The sequence below is a fragment of the Sebastes umbrosus genome, chromosome 3, assembly GCF_015220745.1.
Source record: "Sebastes umbrosus isolate fSebUmb1 chromosome 3, fSebUmb1.pri, whole genome shotgun sequence".
In the NCBI taxonomy this organism is placed as follows: Eukaryota; Metazoa; Chordata; class Actinopteri; order Perciformes; family Sebastidae; genus Sebastes; species Sebastes umbrosus.
Window position 1 is genome coordinate 17,030,172 of NC_051271.1, and position 22,852 is coordinate 17,053,023.

The window sequence follows — 22,852 nt, forward strand, 5'->3', positions numbered from 1 at the left end:
ATCCGCCGGGGGTGCGGTGCGCTTTGAGGGCCTTTCACGCAGGGGTTCAGGCGCTGCTCCCCGAGCACTGCCATGGGAAATAATGGGTTTCAGAGCGAAGTGCCTTTCAGACAGAGCGATGAGATCTCAATGTGGACACTGGAGACACATATTAATACCAGGTGTAAATGTAATCAGATTAAATCATAGATACTAACTGGAGACACATTTTAATGCAAGGTGTAACAGCGATCTTTGTGATGTGTGATGGAGCAGGAAGAAGAAAAATCAGGCGTCTAGCTAAAAGAGTTACAATTTTTTTTTTTTAAATCTTTCATATTATTTGTTATTAGAGGTGAGAGGGTGACTCCAAATATAGCAGTTTTTGCAGATGGTTCGACCTGGAAATTTTACCAATGTCCAAAACACGTGAATATAGGTAGCCAAAGATCCTCATATATCCTCCTGGCTTTTTGATGTTTTTCTTTATGTCTGGTTATTTTATTGTTGTTTTATTCTCATCGTTTTATGAAAAGATCTTAGAATTCCAGTCATGTCGGTAGTTTAGACCATCCTCTCTATCAGTCATAACATTTAACTCACAAGGTCGATAGTGGATAAAAATAATGAATCCTCTCAATGCTGCAGGACTTGCTAATTAACTCTTAAATGGCTCACAGGACATGAAACATCTTTAGATTGATCAGTTGATTTACAGTTAGTAATCCTGCAACCATTTCAGACCAGTTAGAGCACTGCCTCGATCAATAAATCCACCGAATGACCAACCAGTCAATCAATTAATCAATCAATCACTCAATCAATCAATCAATGAACTGAACCCCAATCATTGTGGCTGTCCACCAGGAGAGGACTACAGTAGTCATACTGAAACTTCCTGTATATTATGATGATAAACTGATGATATTTAATAATCTTCACACAGTTTTATCATGAAATTAGATTTTGTTTTACAATTTATAGAGTGATTTTTTTACTTGATAATTTGCATGAAAACCAGACAAAATAATGAGAAAGATAAAACACTTTTGTGTCTGTTATCCACCATGCAGATGTTCAGTGTGTTTCAGTGCAGCATTTTCAATCAATAAAAGCATTTACAAAATAAAAGCATCAATAAAAGTTTCCACTCTGAACACAAACAGCTTCCAATCTACAAAGAGATCTGTGACACAGTTTGGAATAACATCTAAACATTTTTTTTATGTCATATCACAGCACAGTTTAATCAGATTCAAAATACAACGTTACATATTGTGGCAAATGTTATATATTCAGTGATAATTTAGTTCATATCAACCTGCTGTCCCTAAGATCAGGGATGTAACTAAACTGCCTCAACAGAAATCAAACATTCACAAAGCTCGTGTGAAGAAAGGAGGTTAGACGTGCTTCAACCTTTTCACAAGAAATAGTAGGCCTGTCTGGTGCTCACAGAATAGGGCAATCTTGTAGCAGGAGAGACTTCAGAGACCAGGTTCAAAGCACACTGGAGCACACGGCTTTAAGGCAATCAACTTTAATAGACTAACGACTTCACAAAACGTGTGTTTACTGCAGAGCTGATCTTTGTGTTACTGTTATTTTGAATATTATCATTGACTTGGTTTAGTGGAGAGTTTGTAGTTTGTTTCATTTGGATCACATCATGGAAAAAAATATATCAATAGTCATAGTCAATCATAGTCCCAAAACCCAGAAATGAGTTAGCATTTTAGCACTGCTGGTTCCCTCGTCTGGAAGTCAATGGGTTTTTAGTTAGATGCCTGAAATAAAGTCTGTGGTTAAAACAAGCTGAAGAGATTTTAACATTTTGTCTATGACATAAAATACATCAATAAATACCCCTCTCGTGAATTTTGAAGCCTTTACATGTCTTAAAAAAGGCGTCCGACTCGTCGTCCTTTACAGCCTCGTTGTGTATGCTCACGCTAATGTGACCTTGGTGTAGTTTGTTTATAGCCTAACGTTAGCTTTTTACTTCTGCCGATTATTAATTTATTCATCATTCATCATTATTTATTCTTTTATGACACTGTGGTGGCATCAGACATGTTTGTGGTCTGCTGGAGCAGCAGCATCTCGGCTGCTGACAGGAAGAGACTCGACAGCGTGATCAGGAAGGCCAGCTCTGTCTTGGGATGCCCTCTCGACGCAGTGGAGGTGGTGGGAGAGAGGGGGATGATGGCCAAGCTGTCATCCATGATGGAGAAAGACTCCCGCCCCATGCAGGACACTATCTCAGCACCGGAGAGCTCCTTCAGCGACAGGCTGCTCCACCCGAAGTATGTGATGGAGCGCTATCGCAGGTCCTTCCTTCCTGCAGCTGTCAGACTCCACAACAGCACTGCTCCCAGTAGACCACATACACACCAAAAAATGACAATAACTGCACTTTACTGTACACTGACTGCAATATCATTATTACTACTCAGGTGTAATTCATATTGTAATATAATATTTTCAGGTGGAATTTCATTTCATTCTCACTGTGCAATATCATTTTCCACTTGTGCAATTTTTGAATAGTCTGTTTATTGTCAATACTGTATATACTGCTCCTATTTGTTTATACTCTCTTCTATTTAAATGGTTCATATTTTGTTACATTTTGTTTAGCTCTTTTTTTACTATGTTAGCTGATGCATCTTGTTTTTGCACTATCCCCTTTGCTGCTGTACACTGCAAATTTCCCCACTGCGGGACTAATAAAGGAATACCTTATCTTATCTTATCTTACATTCACACTTCAAAAATCATAAAAGTGGTGTTTATTTGTGAAGATTATCTTACGGAACAAAATGTGTAAGTATCATAAATGTGTGTTTGCCACAGAGCTTATTTTCTGCAATAATCCAAAACCCAACGGAAAAATCTCATTGGCTTTTTGTCGAGGGAACCAGGGCGATGCTAACTTCCTGGTTGGTCAACAAAAATATGTCATCCCTGGAGCACTCTATTGTCTTTTATTTCTGGTCAAACAAACCAAGAGCATTGATTGGATAGTTTGGTGACATCATCATGCATCATCAGGCCATGCTGCATTTGAACCTCATCACATCTGTACCTGATGTGTTTATTTGTGTTCTCACGAAGAGCTCACTGAGAAATAACTACAATTTGTGGTTGGTCCGCTTTGCTTTCAGACCACAAACGAACAACATCAGAGTTCATTAAGCAGATGGAAACCCTGATAAGGTTTAGCCGGTCTCGGCCGGTGAGTTCACAACGGCCCGCACAAACCGAACCAAACAGCAGAGCTTGATTGAACCTATTCAAACAGGTCAGCTGTGAAAGGACCTTTAGTGTTCCACGATGGTCTGAATGTTTCAGGAACTTTTCCACTCTGCCAGGAAGAAAACCTTGCTGGGGAAACTTGGCGCTTGAAAATCGAAATTTTTAAATAATACATGAAACTATCTCCTTTGTTGTTTTTCCGCTCTTTGTTTTCTTCATCATCTATTTCATCTTCTTCTCCTCCTCCTTCTCCTCCTCCTCCCCAGGGCATCAGCAGTCTCTTCAGCTCCCTCAAAGTGGTCCGTCTTCTGCGTCTGGGTCGGGTCGCCAGGAAGCTGGACCACTACATTGAGTACGGTGCTGCCGTACTGGTTTTACTGGTGTGCGTGTTCGGCCTGGCGGCCCATTGGCTGGCCTGTATCTGGTTTAGCATCGGAGACTATGAGGTGATCGACGAGGACACCAATAGCGTGAGGATGGACAGCTGGCTGTTCCTGCTGGGAGAGACGGTGGGGACGCCGTACAGGTTCAACGCCTCGGGCTCAGGCCGCTGGGAAGGGGGACCTAGTAAAGACTCGGTTTACATCACCTCGCTGTACTTTACCATGACCAGTCTGACCAGCATCGGCTTCGGGAACATCGCACCAAACACAGACGGAGAGAAGATCTTCGCTGTGGCCATGATGATGATCGGATGTGAGTCAATTCCTTTCATAGTTATTATTCTGTGCCAGATGTAAACATACTTAACATATACACATTACACAACTGGTCAATGTGAATGTGTTTGTTTGCACCGAGGCGACTTCTGACACCCTGATCAACGAGTATAGAAGCAAAGAGGTGAAACTCAGGAGATTTTTTAATAATAGCCGCTAGAAAACGCCAATGAGTCTGTGGCCATGAATGTATAAAAAGACGTCTGTAAATCAGAGGATAATTTTTTCTAGGTAAATCAACTTCCCAGTACGAACACTTAAATAGCCCTCATTTAAATCATTATGTCCTAAAAGTTGTAAAATTGACTAAAAGACAAATCCAGAGTTATTTTACTCAGCATCTTAAATGTGTATCAGACCCACAGGACTGCAGCGCCCTGCTCGCTGATATTACAGATCTGGTTCTGCCAGCTTCCTTCTAGCTGTAATAATGGATATATTGGCTACAATTCATCACTTTTATTATCTTATAATACACCCATGGGCTGTGTGCTGTAAGCCTGTACAGTGGTGGATGTATTAACATCTCTGTTCCCAAACAACCGGCTATCGGCCAGTAGCTAGTAGTGCTAGTAGCGTGACATAAACAGAATTTAATGTAGTTGTAGGCTATTTACTAACACGCAGGGCAAAAGCACAGGACACAACCTCTTATACATCCATGGTCTGTGGTCTGTTGGACATCGATTCTGGAGGTCCTTGACATGAAAAAGTTTGAGATTGCTCTCAATGTGCGCTGGATTTTTCTAACTTCCATTTATGTCCATCGCTCACTTCCTGCTCCTCTGGGAGGCAGCCGGGCAAATAGTTTAATAAATAAATAAGTAAGTAAGTAAATAGTTATAATAATATGCATATTTATAATTTTTGTATTGTTCAACACGAGACATTTCGGTAGAGACATTAAAATTATGACAATAGAATAGAAATCATTTTGTTTTGTACGGCTCTTTGTAGGTGGACGTTTTACTGACGTCTGGTAGTCGCTTTCAGTCCAAATTGGCGGAAGCGTAGCTCTGCTGCTGGGCGCTGACATTGCAATGGAGCGAACAATAAACTTTCACTTCTTATCAATATACATTCTTTGCCCTGATTGTCAAGCTAACATGTCACAGATTCACTAGCCTCCGACCTCCGTCTCTTTCTCATTAGCAGAGATCAGTGTAGAAACATTCAGGAAGCAGCTTCTCACTTTCAGCCGACAAACGTCACCGGCAGCAGCTCATATCAGCTGTCGCTGATTCAGAGAGTAACTTGATAGCAGGCCAAAATTAAACTTGGCTGTTGTCCGGTTAAAGAGCCGGTGTCTGTACACATCAAAGATTGTTTGTGAGGGAAGAAGCTCCACTCTGTAACACCACTGTACAACCGCAAGTGTTTCTCCAACAAATCCAACAGAGTGAGACGTCTTCTCTCTAGTGGATTGCGTCACGTCAGTTTCAGGAGTCACAGTTAAAAGTTTTATTCCTATCAATAATTTGAGCTTTTCAACATAGTTTTGAACCATGACCTTCATTAGAGTCATCACACAGTCAGATATACAGAAATCAGAGTGACTCACTCCAAGTCAGGTTCATTCATAAGTAATCCGATATAATTATATAATCATAAGTTTACATGAATGTCCCTGTTCGACCTCCAGACGTCGGGGACTTCGTCCTCCATCTGTCTTCTCTCTCTGAATGTGACGTCCCACAATCCCTCTGTACATAAACACGAGGAGAGGCAACGTAAAAGTCAGACAGGTCTGTCAATAATTTATTGATGGTTGACTCAGTCGTCCGACACACACTGACTCAGATTCACAGCTCAGATAAAACTCAGTGTCAGACTCAATTCAGGGCTCTCACTTTTAATTCCCGGATGTTTGGTTGAAGTGGACTCTTGTGCAGTTTGAGTTTGTGGTGTGAAAGCATTTTTTTATGTTAAAAATCCAGTGGTCAGAATGGCGAGATAATTGAGAGCCTCATGATTTCATGTGTCACCCTGGTTAAACTCTGTGGAAAGTAAACAAGCCTTTTTTCATAGAAATGAATGGGGAGTTAAATCAGTGTGGCTGCAGCCACAACATGTTCTGGAGCAGTCTGCTTCGTGTTCTACTTCAATTTCCTTTCAACTAGGGCTGGGCGATATGGAGAAAATCAATTATCACGATATTTTTAAATCCCTCAATATCAATATTGCAACGATATTGTAGAGGGCTAACTATTGGTGCTTTTACAAAAATATTAACACAAGGAGATTTTTGATAAATAATTGTCAGTAATGTGGATATAATGACTAAGGTGGTAAAGGCAAATAATAGAACAGCTAGAAAATGACATCAGTTTACTGTAATGCAGCCTTTAAAAGCAGGAAAAGACAACACTTGTGCCATATTATGATAATACGATATCCAACATCTAAGATGATATCTTGTCTCATCTCACAAAATCAATATAATATCGATATATTGCCCAGCCCTACGTTCAACTCGATTTTTTGAAAAAGTGACTGAGGTGAATTGGAACAAAAAGAGGCGTTCACTGGCATCACGGCACTCCGCCTGTAACAGAAGATCTTTCCAAGCTGATCACAATGAATGAGACAGAAACAAAGAGAGAGGGCTGTTTCTCAATCATTGACCTTGATCCACTGAAGAGGTCATTCAGTTTTTTCCAGTTGAATCATTGAAAGACTCATAATAACAAAAATCTGTGACTTTTGACAGTTTTGGAGCTCAGCAGAGATCAGAGTTGAGATGGACTGTTTGATGTCGTAAAATATTATTATCAGAAATTACTCCTCTGCCTCCACCCACGCAGTCTTCACCTCGGCAGCAGTTGCTGCTTTAAAGGAACAGTCACACATTTCTTTTCCTCTTTTTCTCACCATAATGTTGGTATGTCAACATTACGGTGACAAAAGCTTTCATAAAGCATTCTTAAATCAACTGAAAATAGAGACCGATTTCACACCAATGCCTCCAAATATTACTGCTGTAAACCTTTAAAAGCATCAGAACACATTCATGACTCAGATTTATTTGTTGTCCCTGTTTTTGAAAAGCTGTTTGAGATCGATGTGAGGTTTCTACCATCTGTTATCGGAACCTGTGAACTCCTTCTGTTTGGTTTGATTGAATCTCTGTTTCTCCTGCTCCATCTGTCTGCTCCGTCTGCAGCCTTTAGTATGAGACATGTGGTGTCATTTTCACACAGTTACTCAAACACACCTCAGCCAGTGTGATAAACGGCTCGCGGCTCATAGAAACAGCTAAACTCGATCCTCCTTTACCATCATAGGCATAATTTTATCTCATCATGTGAACAGTTTTAACACACTGTAATTTTAGATTACATTACATCAGACTGCAGATTTTAAAACAATTTGTACTATTCAAAAGTACCCCCGATGTGCGGGAAGGTGTGAGGGGAATTTTGATTGGAATGTTTTACTTTATTGTTTGACCTTTACTGTTAGCTGCTGCTGGTCTCTCCCGGAGACTCCTGGTCAACATGGTTAGTATTAACTGGAGATACTGCAGGATCTGACAGTAAAACTGGAGGTGACTGTGGTGGTCGACAGTTTGAGTGAAGCTCGTGAGTGTTTTACAGATTTAGAGAGGCCTGTCTGCTGCGATCCAGACAGACAGACGGCCTCAGTGGTAGGGGTTGTTTCCTAAGCGATGTGATGAGGCCTGACATGCTGCGCTCTGCTGTGGTGGAGTTCCTCACTGAAATATTAACTATAATGTCAGATCAGCTGGACTCACGTCCTCCCTGCTGTCTACTGCAGTCTGCACACATCCAGCTGCTCAGCAGGACGCCTGATTCAGCCTGAGAGCTGGAGGTGACTGATCCTGCAGCTCTGCACTGTAATATCACACAATTACGTGTCTGAGCCATGTAGTAACTTCAGCTGTCAACAGCTTTACCAGACACAGTAGAGATGAAATTAATTAGAGTCACTCAGTTTATAAGGCTCCTCCTCATACACCTGCATCAGCTGTGAATGGGAAACACCCTTTATTAGCGCTTTGAATACAAAATGAACAACAACTTCAATTCTTAAAATCTGATTAACTTATTCTACAAGATGGCATGCCAACGACAACTACAGTATATCCTGCTTGCTGTGTGGTCGGTAACATTGGTCCGCCTGTCCTGCACTTTGGACCAAAGCAAGAGCTTTTCAGCTACAGGCACTAAAACTTGATTTGGATATTCTTAGTCCTCAGAGGATGGATCTTGATAGTTTTTTCTTTTTTTTAACTTTCACAAAATTAAGTTATTTGCAAACAAAATTTGCAGTAACAGTATGGCTAATCAACTTAGTCAGGAAATGACTCAAATAAATATGAAATCTCATAGAAATGTAAAAATACACTGTAGGGGGGCTTTAATGGTTACAGAAAATGAGCTGAACAGCAGCCTGGTGTCCAGCAGCACAGCTGGGTCTAACAGTCCCTTTGCCTCACTCCCCACCGCTCTGGAGAAGGACAAGTTACCTAGCTACAGAAACTAACCAGCCATCCATCTCTGGGGCTACGTCCACTCTCTTCCTGGCGAGCTACGACCACACTTTATAGTCCCACTGACATGTGTTGTCACAATAACAACAATCGCCATTTTCTTTTGTATCAGTCAAATGACCACGAAGGAGAGTCGGTTCTACTCCTGTTCTATTTCTATGGGGCAGGCAGACAGTTTAAAACAGTGAGGACAGACAGACGGTTGCTAAGGACATACAGGCAATTTGTGGAGGTTTCCCAGAACACCTGGAGGTAAAAGCTTTTCCTCACTGAGCTGAAGGATGAAGAGCTTTAATGTTGACAATTTGTCTCCTTCATCGAAAGCTGCCGAAAAAAGTTGAAAGTCTGTTTGTCCGGCTCTCTTTCACCTCCCAACCTTCATCAGACATCACCTCCAACAAGCGTCACTCATTCCTGACTTTAAACAGAACAACTGATAACTTATTTTACCTATTACCAGTTGTTTTTATCCTATAACAGAGGCTACTGTGCATCTACTTACTTGTAAATAACACAGAATGTATGATTCATTAATAACATTATTGAAATCAGATCAGGAGGTCACAGAGTGTCCAGTAAAAGTAAACTTCTGACCCAGTTTTACTTCTTGTTTGTGAGTGTTGAGCTCTGCTGTGCTGAAATTCATCCTGCTCTGACAGTTTGTCCCTCTGGGGCTCCTGTAGAGGCACTGTGCTGAGACTGTATTGAGGGTGCAGTGCAGTCTGGGTAAACCTTTTGGTTTCCTATTTAGATTCATGAGGAACACTGAAGGAAGCTGAGTATTGGATTAACCCCCCTCCACACACACACACACACACCCTCCTGTCAGCTTCCTGGCCCACAAAGTGGCTGAAAAGCCGCTGGAGGCTGATGGAAAGCGGTTGCTATGACAGCCAGCATCCTGGATCCAGGATGAGAGTTTGGGTCATTAGCATAGCGAGTGTGAGCGTTGTAATGCCTACCGTGACATCAGGACGGGATCTGAGAGGAAGGACAGAAATAGCTGGTCCATTTTCTTTCCAGAGCATCCTCCGTCTGCTCTCAGAGAGACCGGACCAATGACACCAGACGATTTATTATTATGATTAATGGTTATCTCCTGCAGGAAATCAAAATTAAAATGTTTATTTGTTTAGTTTTCTATATAAAATGTTATCTTCCGAGCTACTTGTAGTTCCACAAAGATTTAACCAGCTGTGTTTATATTTTCTGTACTTTACATCAAAGGAAGATAGTGATCTATTTCAACCTGCCAACTTTTCCATAAATGTGGCTGTTGTGCCTCTATGGCTCGTAACGTTGCTCTTGCCACTCAAGATTTGTGGAAACGAGGACTCGTGCAAAACAATGTACATACGAGGCAAACTGATGTACAAAACCTTCCTTCAGCTTTCCAAACAAACAGGACTTTTACATGAAACTAGGGCTGTCAATGTTAACGCGATAGTGCGTCAACGCAAATTCGTTTTCAGAACACTAATTTCTTTAACGCAATAACACAATCGATCTTTCGGAGGTTGTAGTGGGCTCAGTTTTAAAGCTAGAGTGAAGGTATGGTATCATATGATACTAGAAAACCTAAGGAATCCATTGGTACCAACCCTGTCATACCAGCTTGTGAAGAAGGAAGTTAAATAACGCTCCAAACTAACAGTTTATTTTGGCAGCGAAAAACTGTCATGGCCATTTTCAAAGGGGTCCCTTGACCTCGGGATCCACGAGTCTCCCCTTTACAGACATGCCCACTTTATGATAATCACATGCTGTTGTTTGTTAATTGATTCCCAATAATAAATATATACATACATTTGCGTAAAGCAAGCATATTTGCCCACTCCCATAATAAGAGTATTAAATACTTGACAAATCTCCCTTTAAGGTACATTTTGAACAAATAAAAAATGTGCAATTAATATGTGATTAATCATGTTTAACTATTGACAATCCCATGATTAATCGTGATAATTTTAATAACTATTTTTGCCTCATTCGCGACAAGCTAGTATAACATGGTTGGTACCAATGGATTCCTTAGGTTTTCTAGTTTCATATGATACCAGTATCTTCACTTTAGCTTTTAAACTGAGCCCGGTACAACCTAAAAATCACAAGTTGTGTTAATGCGTTAAAGAAATTAGTGGCGTTAAAACAAATTTGCGTTGACGCATTATTATTGCGTTAACTTTGACAGCCCTACTTTTTATTATGATTTGGTTGTTTGTTTTTGTTTGACTATTATTATTATTATTATTATTATTAGTGTGTGTGCTGTTTGCTTGTTTGTACCTGATACTCGTTACGAAAGAGCATCTTTACTGAGGCCTAAAAGTGTTGTTTGTAGATGTGAGGAGGGCCTTTATTGGGTTTAAACATGTTTATGAGTGAAATGATGCAAGGTAAAAATAAACACGTCAGCTCTCTGTGTGCAGCCTCTCAGTGGTGAACCTCCGGACCTGGCTCTGATTCTGGACCTGCTGTTGCTGTTTCAGCGTTAGCTCGGCGCCACCACTCTGTTGAGGTTGTACAGTAACCTTCATGAAGGTCACAGACAGTCAGTCCTGTGTAGTGATTCTGACACTTCCTGTCGAGTTGCTGTCAAAGTGGATGATGGCATGTTTCTCCTGCTGGTGGACGGGGTCGGTATTGATCTGGTGACCCCGGGTTCATACTGCTGACAGGCTGTGAGCGAGGGGAGCTGAGTCAGGGATGGACTGCAGCAGTTTGTATTGATGGGCTGAAACACTAACAGTTAATCTGTCTTTAGACATAGAGACACATCTGACCAATCATGTCAGCTCTCAGACTGAGACTCTGGGAGTATTTCAGGGCACAAGTGATCACCTGAGGAACAAAAACTATTTATTTTTTCAATGGATTGTCGCACAGACAGTAATTACTGTTGCACCAAAAGCTGATGCTGGAGGAAGAAGAGGAGTGAAAATAAAAGACAGGCAGTAAAAATCTTAGAAACAAACATGTTGGGAGCATTTCAACTTGAAAGCTGCATTAGTCTCAGCTATTTAACCGTTAAAGCCCTTTGATGCTGCATGAGTAGACGAATTTGTTCTGTTGCTTTTGTTGTTTACATCAATAACATTAAAAATATTAGATTGAGGGCCATTTGTAGTTCATTCCATTTAAAAGGTGCATAGTACCTGAAACTATAGCTCTACCAAGATTACTGTTTACATACAGAATATCTAAGGTTAAGTAGTAATTGGATCGTGTAGTTACAAGATTTAAATAAGAGAAGAGATGTGAGGTTGAGGTAGAGATATACAGATTAATATCATGAAATGACTATTTCTTCTTGTCAGTAAGAAATATGACATTTTTCATCAGTGATAAAGTGCGATGCACTGTGATAAACAGCTGAAGGGATGGGGCAGCATGACAGTGCAGAATTTCTCTGTAAACAAACAGCCTTAAATTCTATACAGATGATTTGATTTGATTTTTGGGTCAAATGATGAATATTAATCTTGAATGACATTCTGAGTGATATGAGTACCATTTTAAAGTTTTAATGGCAACATAGTCAGAGATACTGGTGGATGTAGTTGGTCTCATCTGCATTTAGAACGAGTCTATGATTAAGAAGTGATAAAAGAGTGGTGCAGGGATGACGTTAGAATCGCCCTGGTTCCATCGACAAAGAGCCAATGGGATTTTTCAATTGGGTTTTGGATTATTGCAGAAAATAAGCTCTGTGGCAAACACATGATTATGATACTCACATGTTTTGTTCTGTAAGGTAATGAGCACAAATGAGCACAACTTTTATGATTTTTGAAGTGCAATCGCCAGAAGTAAAAAGCTAACGTAGGCTATAAACAAACTACACTACGGTTGCATGAGCGCGAGTATACACAATGAGGCTGTAAAGGTGGACGAGTCGGCGTGATGACGTTTAGTAGTTTCATTTAGCCCCTTGTTAGCAACCTCCTTTTTTGAGACACATAAAAGCTTCAAAATTCACAAGTGGGATATTTACTGACCTATTTTATATCGTAGAGCAAAACGTTAAAATCTCTTAAGCTTGTGTTAACCACAGACCTTATCAGGCATCCGACCAAAAACCCATTGACTTTGAGTAGTGCTAAAATGCTAACTCACTTCTAGATTTTAGGACTCATTCCTGCAGCACTATATAGTGAAAGCATCAAAGGCAGACTGAAGATGAGTCAGAGCTCGAGGCATATACAACTGTGTCATCTGCGAAAAAGTGGAGAGTGAAGGACTGATTAGGAAGAAAACACAACGTAATTATTTATGTATAATTTAAACAGTAATGGACCAAGAATAGACCCCTGTGGCACTCCATTACTGACAGTAAGAGGCATTGACTCAGCACCATCAGCAACAACAGATAAGCCAAACAATTGAGTGCAACATCATCTAGACCTAAAGGCTGTAGTTTAAGTGGGATTTAATGATTGACAGAATCAAATGCTTTTGAGAGATCAATAAAGAGAGCAGCACATTTTTTTTAAATAAATGTTGACAGTGACTATTTTGCTGATATGTTCAATACAAATGTTTCTTACTTATGTTAATCCAGGCAACCTTGTTGATGTCAGGGTTGGTCATTTACTTGGTTTTAACTTATGTGACTGATTTTGTGTTTGAGACTAATGAAGGGTTCGTAATGTAGACGTCCAGAGGTGGTTTGTTGCTGGTCCCCACAATGCAACACACTTTTTTTTATTACCATATTTGAACCACAAACATTGTTAATATTAACATAAAGCTAAACATGTACAGCTTTGAAATTCACAGTTGAGGTACTAAAAAATTTAACTTCTATTGCAGAACAAAATATGAAACATTTCAGGCTCATATGAACCACAAAAGTTCTAGTTTTATGGCTTCAAACTGGACCCCTGTTTTGGTTTTATTGTCTTTGATGTGGAACTTATGAAGAGCAGCTGACTCTGTGGCCACTAACAGGTTCAAAATAATTAAATAAAGTTTAATAATTCATTTGTTAAAAGAGAGTGCGCAATGTTTATTGAAAATGCAAAACAGACCTTCACCGGGCATAAAAATGCCGAATGACAGTCTATCATGATTTAATTTTCCTGAGCACTCATAGATGAGCATTAGACAGCACTTCATTTGGAAAATGTGAATTATTTCTGACATGAAATAAAAGGTCCTTTTATAAAATAATATTTGGGGGTTTAGCAAAACACATTAGACATAATTTACACATTAATAGCATGTCAAATGGGATGACTTTAGATTTATAATTCCTAAAATATCTAAATATCTGTATATGTCGTGTCTTAAACAAAAAAAATTAAACGTCCTCTCCTTCCTGCTAACAGCGCTGCTGTACGCCACCATCTTTGGTAACGTCACCACCATCTTCCAGCAGATGTACGCCAACACCAACCGCTACCACGAGATGCTCAACAGTGTGCGAGACTTCCTCAAACTCTACCAAGTCCCCAAAGGCCTCAGTGAGAGGGTGATGGACTACATCGTGTCCACCTGGTCCATGTCCAGAGGGATCGACACCGACAAGGTAACACCTCGTCACCTGCTTAGTTTCTCCAAGGAGGTCATGCCACAGACATGCAGATCTGTGATGTCATTAATAAAGGGAAGGCCTGCCACACTGCGATTGGTTAGCTTGTTTCTTTGGTCTTTGTTGGATACTGTACATTAGAGATTGAACGTGAAATGATAGGAGCAAGAGGATGAGGGTTAGCATCTTCTATCTTGACCTCATGTGTTTCAGTAACAAGGAAGTGCTCTAACTTTGTTATTTGGTCCTTTAACTTCCTGTCTACACAGGAAGTGGGAATGTCTCGTTGTGTAGATTGACATCTGCTGCTTCTGATCACCTTGCGCATCCATAGTTTAGCAGTTCTTGAATCTAACGTACAACTTGAAGGACTGACAGCTATGACCTGTGTGACCCCAGTTTGACCCCAGTTTGACCTCAGTTTGACCTCAGTTTGACCTAGGTTTGACCTCAGTTAGACTTTAGTGTGACCTCGGTTTGACTTCAGCTATATATAAGTGTGACCTCAGTATGATCTTGGTTTGACCTCAGTTTGAGCTACGTTTGACCTCAGTTGGAACTCAAAATGATGACATCAGTGGGACCTCTGTGACCTCAGTTTGATGTTAGTTAGACCTCAGTTTGACCTAAATTCGACCTCAGTTAGACCTCAGTGTGTTGACCTCAATTTGATCTAGGTTATACCTCAGTTTGACCTCAGTTTGATCTAGGTTTAACTTCAGTTAGACCTCAGTGTGACCTCAGTTAGACCTTGGTTTGACTTTAGTTAGACGTCGGCGTGATGACTTCAGTGTGACCTCTTTGACCTCAGTTTGACCTCTATGTCTGCAGGTTCTGCAGATTTGTCCGAAGGACATGCGAGCGGATATCTGCGTCCACCTCAACAGGAAGGTGTTTAAGGAACACCCGGCATTTCGGCTGGCCAGTGACGGCTGTCTGCGAGCCCTCGCCATGGAATTCCAGACTGTCCACAGCGCACCGGGCGACCTCATCTTCCACGCCGGAGAGAGCGTGGACAGCCTCTGCTTCGTGGTGTCAGGGTCGTTGGAGGTCATCCAGGACGATGAGGTGGTGGCCATTTTAGGTGAGTTTGGTTCCTCAATGAATGCCTGAAAATGTTTGAACTCACTGTGTTCTGCTGCAAATTGTGATTTGAAAATGTATCAAATAGAGTGCAAAAGTTTTTTATTAGTTGGTGTTTAGTTTTCTCATCAGTGTCGTTTTGAGGTGTTCCAGCTGTGGGCAGCTGAGTCCATCAGCACCTCACTCATTCAGGCTGCCATCATTAACTTTATTCATGCTGCAGACTGAAAACGGTGTTAGCATTAACGCATCATGTGTGACTGGGACACAAATCTTCTTCGGAAGGTTTTAGTTACGTGTCTTTTTGGGGTTCGGCTCTGTCAGTATCACCTCTGTCTCAGTCTCTGATGCTGTCTGCTGTTGGTTGACTTACTTGTTTTTTCGGTGGCAGCAGCTATCTCCATCACAGTGCTGATTCATCGAGAAGTGGAAACTGTTCATGTATCCTCCGATTTCTCCTTTAATGATGCTGAGTCCAAGCAGACATACTCCATGCATCAATGCATTCTCATCCCAACTCGTCATATACTGACGCTTTGTCAGACCCCTTGGCGTCACTTTCCTGTCGTAGTAAATATGTGCTTAATGTTGTGAATTAAACAAAAACACTTGCTTTGGTTTAGGCAACAAAACCACTTAGTTAGGTTTAGGAAAAAACAACATGGTTGGGCTTAAAACTACTATGTTTGTAGTGAAAATGACACTGAACGCTGTGAACACGGGACACGAACGAACAGCTGATGACGTAACTGGTAACGTGAAAGTGAAACCTTTTCAACAGTGACGACCAGATTCCTGATGGCCAACCTCGGGACGTAGGTAAACATGTTTGAATATTTAAAACAATGAAATACACCTTCAAACATCAAGCAGAAGATTTTTATAATCAACTTATGTTAACTCCACTAAATATTGTTCTTAACGATTTTCCGCAGCATTTATTCCTACCCTGTAAAAAGCAAGTTAAGTTCCCTTCTGTCCTGTAAAAGTCCAGTTGTCTGTCAGCCACAGTGACAGATACGGTGTCTTTACTAAAATAAGAGACTTCCTGTCAGAAACACAGTCCAGGTCTGCCAGTCAGACTCGTCTATCAATACTTCTCTTAGGTTTATAAAAGCTCCCTCAGCAGGAACAAAATGAAATGTCAGTGTTTTAGTCTGGAAGTGAAACGGAGAATTGAAACTGTGTTTTTGCTGCTGCGTGCTGACACCACCTGACTCCGGAAGAAACACCTGAGCCCTGAAACAAAAACACTGAACCCTGCAGAGTCACCTGCCACACAGAGAAACACAAAGACGCTCTGCTGCTTCCTCATCGCATCAAAACCAAAAATGTTTGCTATTTTCGTCAGCGTGCGTAGGAATCATGCTCCAGGGCTCTCATTAGCAAAGCATCCGTTTTATGCATGAAGTGTTTTCTTTCTTTCTGAAACATGCTGTCTGGTTTTTCAGGCGGCTGGAGGGAGAAAAACAAACAGAGTGAAAGATGATGGAGCAAGCTGTTGAGGCGGAGCATGGCTGAATGAACAGCTGTCAGAGTCATAATGCAATTGACTCTGCATGTTCACAAAACCTCTGAGCTCTTTAACAGCTCCTGATATGTATACTATATATACTATATAACCTGCCGCCAGTGTGCAGCCAGAGACTCATCTTTCTTTTTGCATAAAACACCTTGAGGCTCTGATGATGTCGATCTCTTTAAAATATCAACAATTTGGTTGAATGAACTGTGATTCAGACATTCATGTTCTCCAGAGGATGAAACCTAATCCCCTCCTGATCCTCTGACTTTTCATCCATATTTCAGTTTAAAATAAATAAATTAAAATTGGCCAAAAATTATTTTTGAATATTCTGTCTTAAAAAACATATAGATTAGAACTATTTCTGTGCATTGTGTCCATGAGACCGTGTCCTAACTAGGGGTGGGCTTCCCCCAATAGAATAAGTATAAATAATTCTCAAAATATCATGGCTTTATTCTCATTAAAGGTTTTCGACTGGAAATTCAGAGCATTTCTATTGCCTCCACACGGCTCTCAACATGGCGATGGCTGAGCAAGTGGGTAGCAGCTAACGGTGCTCTTGTTAACACGAGTAGCAGTCGGTAAGTAGGGCTGCAAAAGCATTTCTCAATGCTGCTGGTCTCCTCTGAAATCTGCGTATGTGCTCAGCTCGCGCCAATCTCAATCCCCTGAACTGCACGGCCATGGGTGATAAAGCAGGAAGGCAGGCGAGAGTGTCGTTCTTGACATTGTCTCCAACATATAAACAATAGTAGGAATAATGCGAAGGTCGACTCCACTGTATGGGCTTGGGATCTTGCAATTGGGCTCACTCTTCTACACTGTAGCCATGACATAAACAAATGTCGCGTAGATGATGACGCAAGTGTACTCGGGTTCAGAACAACATTACTAATGTAAAAGATGAGCGGCGGGGGAGTGGAGAAGGGGGGCAATCGTACTCAGGCATGGTATGAATCAGTCGTACCCCAATAGGGCTGGGTATTGGTACTTGATTCCTTTAAGGTATTGACCAAAATAACCCAGTACCGAGTAGTATCGAAACTTCTCCAGTCAAACGATACCTGCATTTGATTCGACCTAGTACGAGTACGACCTGAGCACATGTTGAGTTTTACCTGGTTCCACTTAAAGGAGCTGCTCACTTTGTGTTAGCTTGTGTCATACCAGCGTTGTAGTCACCGTCTCCTGCTGGCTATTAGAAAGAATGCACGTTTAAAAAAAACTGATTCTGTACTATTACCCTCAAAGCCTCAAATCTCATCTGGAAAAGTTGCATTAAGTTGTGTTTTAGTGAAGATATGAAAGTTTTGGAACATATTAAGCTTACATATGATGATGAAGGCACTGCAGCAGAAGGTTTCAGAGGTTGATGTTTTTGTGGAGGTGAGACTGTCTGTAACCTGTCTGTCTGTCTGTCTGTGTCTGCAGGTAAAGGTGACGTGTTTGGTGACGTGTTCTGGAAGGAGATGACGATGGCGCAGTCGTGCGCTAACGTGCGAGCGTTGACCTACTGCGACCTCCACATCATCAAACGGGACGCGCTGCAGAAAGTTCTGGAGTTTTACTCAAACTTCGCAAACCACTTCGCCAGAAACCTGGTGCTCACCTACAACCTGAGGAAGAGGGTGAGTCAGCACACCTCATCACTCATCATCACAAGCTCATTTAATGCAAAGACATTTACTACATTTAAATGTACGCTACGGTTGAAAAGTCTGTAATCAGATGTTATATTAATGTTTTTCTACTTTCCTTTGATGATAACTATTTTAACAGAGATAACTAATTCAGACACCAAATGTATTATTTACACCTGAAATAGTTCAAAGAATGAAATAATTAAAACTTCCTTTTAGTCGATGTCCCCACAGTGTTGCATGACGACGGAGAATACTGTTGGAACTTGGATTTTTAATTTGTTTTCCAGTCCAGAAAAGCTGATATTAAGTTAGTCCGTTTTTCTTTGGCACCTCTGCAGTTTACTCAGTGGTTAGATTGAAGAGGTTTAAACTCTGATTTGTCAGTCCACACATTTTGATGCTCAGCTTCCAGTTTCTTTTACCAACGACTGCTGATTTCTTCTATTCTTATTGAACTGTTGCTCAGAGGGATCTTTGGCTACGTTCACACTGCAAGCAAATGTAGTGAGTAGAGTAGTGTGGACACAGAAATACGTTTTTTTCTCCAATCAGATCTGGGCCAGTTTCATATGTGGTCCTAAATCCAATACATATCTGATCACTGGCTATGTGACCGCTAAGAGAACGGTCATATCGGAATTCATGTGTGTTTTTCCAAGTTGTACTTCACTGTGCAGCTCATTCATCATACAGTGTTGGAGTGTTGAAGCTACAGAAGAAGAAGAACTTCTCTCTCACCAGTGGCAGTGCGTCAATCAGCCACTAATAATGTTTGTTACCTGACAAAAAATACTTTTTCTATATTACTTATTATAAGTTCTTCTAAATTCAGCGTCATGTTTCCCTCAGAAGAACTCCGTTTTAATATATCAGCAGTTACAAAAATGTATAAACTGCGTCATTAAAGCAGACGCGTTTTATCTGGAAACAGAGTTGTTAAAGCGTACGAGCTTTATCTGGGAAACATCACGTTTATTCACTTTACGTGGAGTTGAAATTGATTCCGAATTATGTTAAAACATTTTAGTTAGTGTCTGTTTATGAGACGTAAGAAATCATAAATTATCTTTTAGAAGAAGTAGATCTTTACCGGTAAGCTCAGCTCCGTTAATTACATGTATAACAACATGTTATCTTTGTTTTTCCTCTGACAGTAGGAAATAGTTGAAAACTTTTTTTGCCTCGTCAGTCATTTAAAATGTAAATTAACTTAACAAACAGACTTTTTTGCAATTCACTCAGTTCTTCTGATAAATTTGTCATGTTTCACAAATCAGAACTCTGATTTCATGAAATCACGGCATGAAAATTGGACGTGTGGACTGGTGGTGTTTCGGGATGTCAAACAGTAACGTGACACATGTTACTATAATTTATTTAACTTAGGTGTCATACATAAACATATGTTATTATGACTTAGGAGTATCAAGGAGTGTAAGGGGGAACATGAATCTGGTCAGACTAGGCAGAAAGATCGGATCTGGGAGAAAAAAAACTGAGCATTTAGTCTTGCATGTGAACATAACATATGTCCCTTTCTGCCCTTTCAATCGTTATTCTGGTTGAACCACTGTACAACGTTTGTTCTCCATGTGCAAAAAAATCTTCATACAAAATAACATCTATTCAACTTAAAAGCATTAAAAACCATTCAGACATATGTAGATTAGTCCTCTCAGACATCTGACTGGACGCAATCAAGCTTTGTGGCAGGAGATCACACACTTTTCAACGTTAATGTATACATATACTCTGGCAATCAGAGAGTCCTGCAGAAATCAGCAGCAGCTCCTGTGTTTGTTGTTGAGGACTCTTTGTTTGTCAGAGACTTTAAACTGTGACTGAATAAAGCACTAAAAAAGACCAAAGGGACAAAAACAACGTGGGCGAACATGAACATGTGCGTTGAGTCACGTGGAACCTCGGACCGTCTTGCAGCTCGGTGCTGGAGCAGCTCTTTTGTCGGCAGATTTTTACACTGAAGACTTTACATAAGCTGTTTTGTTCTCAGCTCGTCGTCCTCCACAGAGCAGGTGTGATGTCGGCTAAGCCAACAGTGTGGAGGTGGATGATGACAGACGGCTGTGTTCACACCTCAACTGACGCAAACACACTCTGCTCACTTTGATCCTTGAGTTCAGCTCAGCTAGGCTGAAGAGAAATATGTGACCAGAGACTTTAAACACAAATAACCTTCATGACTGTTTAATAAATGAAAGATCTCCTCCGTCCTGTTTTAGGTGAAGGATATATTGTGTCCTTCTTTACTGCAGTCTAGACAGATGCTCACAGTGAATCGCTCTCTGATGTTAAAACCAGTGTTTGAATTATATCGTGGCTTTTGCGGAGCCCTGTTTTTCACTGGTGGGAGGGTACTGTACAGTAGACATACAGTACATGAATGTACATTTCTACGAGCAAAAATATTCTATCAATACATTTCAGTTCATACAGAGAATATTTAGCCTGGAACAACAAAGAAACAGAAACATTATTGTTGCCAGGACACATCCTCTCACAACAACAGAAGGGTGGCAAAAACAGTCAGAAACAACAATTGTATTGTATGTATTATTGTATTGCTAGTTGTGTGTTCTTGGCGGTGCATTCACAGATAATTCCTATTATGTAATCATGTAGTCCCTTTCCTGATTGGTGTCTGTGCTTCACCTAAAATATTTAAAACTGGCATTACATCTTGAGTGATCACGCTGATGACGACTTATAGCTGAAACACGTTCGTTTGTTTGCCCAAAAGAAACTAAAAAAGACTCTTTATCTGTGAGTGCCGGTGATTTATCATATGAAACTAGACAAACCTAATGAATCCATTGGTACTGACCATGTCATACGAGCTTGACGCGAAGGAGGTTAAATAACGCTCCAAACATATGCTAAATTTTGGCACGGGAAAACTGGCATGGCCATTTTTAAAGGGGTTCCTTGACCTCTGACCTCAAGATATGTGAATGAAAATAGGTTCTATGGGTACCCACGAGTCTCCCCTTTACAGACATGCCCACTTTATGATAATCACATGCAGTTTGGGGCAAGTCATAGTCAAGTCAGCACACTGACACACTGACAGCTGTTGTTGTCTTGGCTTGAGTTTGCCATGTTATGATTTGAGCATATTTTTTATGCTAAATGCAGTACCTGTGAGGGTTTCTGGACAATATTTGTCATTGTTTTGTGTTGTTAATTGATATCCAATAATAAATATATACATACATTTGCATAAAGCAGCATATTTACCCACTCCCATGTTGATAAGAGTATTAAATACTTGACAAATCTCCCTTTAAGGTACATTTTGAACAGATAAAAAATGTGCATTAATTTGTGATTAATCGCGATTAACTATTTTAATTGATTGACAGCCCTAGATAAAATATAACATATAAAATATAAAATAAAATAAAACATATTATGAAATAAAATATATTGATCAATAATTATAATCCAATAATATAATATATATTATTCTGAAATGGGCCATTCTGCATAATGAGTACTTTTGCTTTTTGGTACTATCAGTATATTTTGATGCTAATACTGTTGTATTAGTACTTTTACTGAAGTAAAATATCGGAATACTTCTTCCACCACTGGTTTAAAGTCAGAAAGGTGTTGGATCTGATAAAAGTTTAAGTAAAAGTTTAGTAAAGCAACTAAATAAACACCAGCAGCAGATTGTTGTGGTGTCTTTTACATCCTGCTGCTCGTCTTCTTCTTCTTCTCTGTCATTATCAACAGACATTAACTCGTCCTTGAGCCCTGAAAGGTCAATTAAATAAGACCTTCTATTGATCGAAAAAACAACAATCAATGCACTGATATACAGATTTCATCAGTGATCCATCCCGTGATTAACTCAGACAACAGATGTCCAGACTTACATAGATTCACTTCCTGTTTTCACCCGACGCCTGACCTCCGTCTGCATTCACTCTGTCCCGTCACATTCTCAGTCAAACTCAGAGACAATTGAGTGTCACAGAAAAACAGAGTAGTAATCTTTATATATGAGTTAAATTTAGATACATTTGAAACTAACAGCTGCTTTAAACCCACATAGACTAAAACTATCTCTAGTTTTTGAAGGAAGTGAAAACACCTGGTCACAGCTGAGAGGTCAACACACTCTCACATCTGCTTTCATAGCACACTTAACTTCTTCTATTCAGTATTAAATACTTGACAAATCTCCCTTTAAGGTACATTTTGAATGGATAAAAAATGTGCGATTCATTTTGGATTAATCGTGATTAACTATGGACAGTCATGCAATTAATTGTGATTCAATATTTTAATCAATTGAGAGCCCTAATTATCAATTATATTATTATATTATTATATTATTTATATTAAGCCTACATATATTTACATCATCTCATCTCATCTTCAACCGCTTATCCGGGGTCGGGTCGTGGGGGCAACAGTTCCAGCAGGGGACCCCAAACTTCCCTTTCCCGGACCACATTAACCAGCTCTGACTGGGGGATCCCGAGCCGTCCCAGGCCAGTGTGGAGATATAATCTCTCCATCTAGTCCTGGGTCTTCCCTGTGGCCTCCTCCCAGCTGGTCGTGCCTGGA

At 40.4% G+C, this 22,852-nt stretch overlaps 1 protein-coding gene across 1 annotated transcript in view; it reads left to right on the plus strand.

Moving 5' to 3' along the window:
• Positions 1-22,852, plus strand: part of kcnh1b (potassium voltage-gated channel, subfamily H (eag-related), member 1b) — a 54,974-nt gene that overhangs the window by 22,075 nt on the left and 10,047 nt on the right. The window contains exons 7-10 of the mRNA XM_037763371.1: positions 3,504-3,933; positions 13,800-13,999; positions 14,834-15,086; positions 18,045-18,241. Of these exons, the coding sequence (XP_037619299.1) occupies positions 3,504-3,933; positions 13,800-13,999; positions 14,834-15,086; positions 18,045-18,241 (1,080 nt within the window). The remainder of the gene's footprint in view (positions 1-3,503; positions 3,934-13,799; positions 14,000-14,833; positions 15,087-18,044; positions 18,242-22,852) is intronic.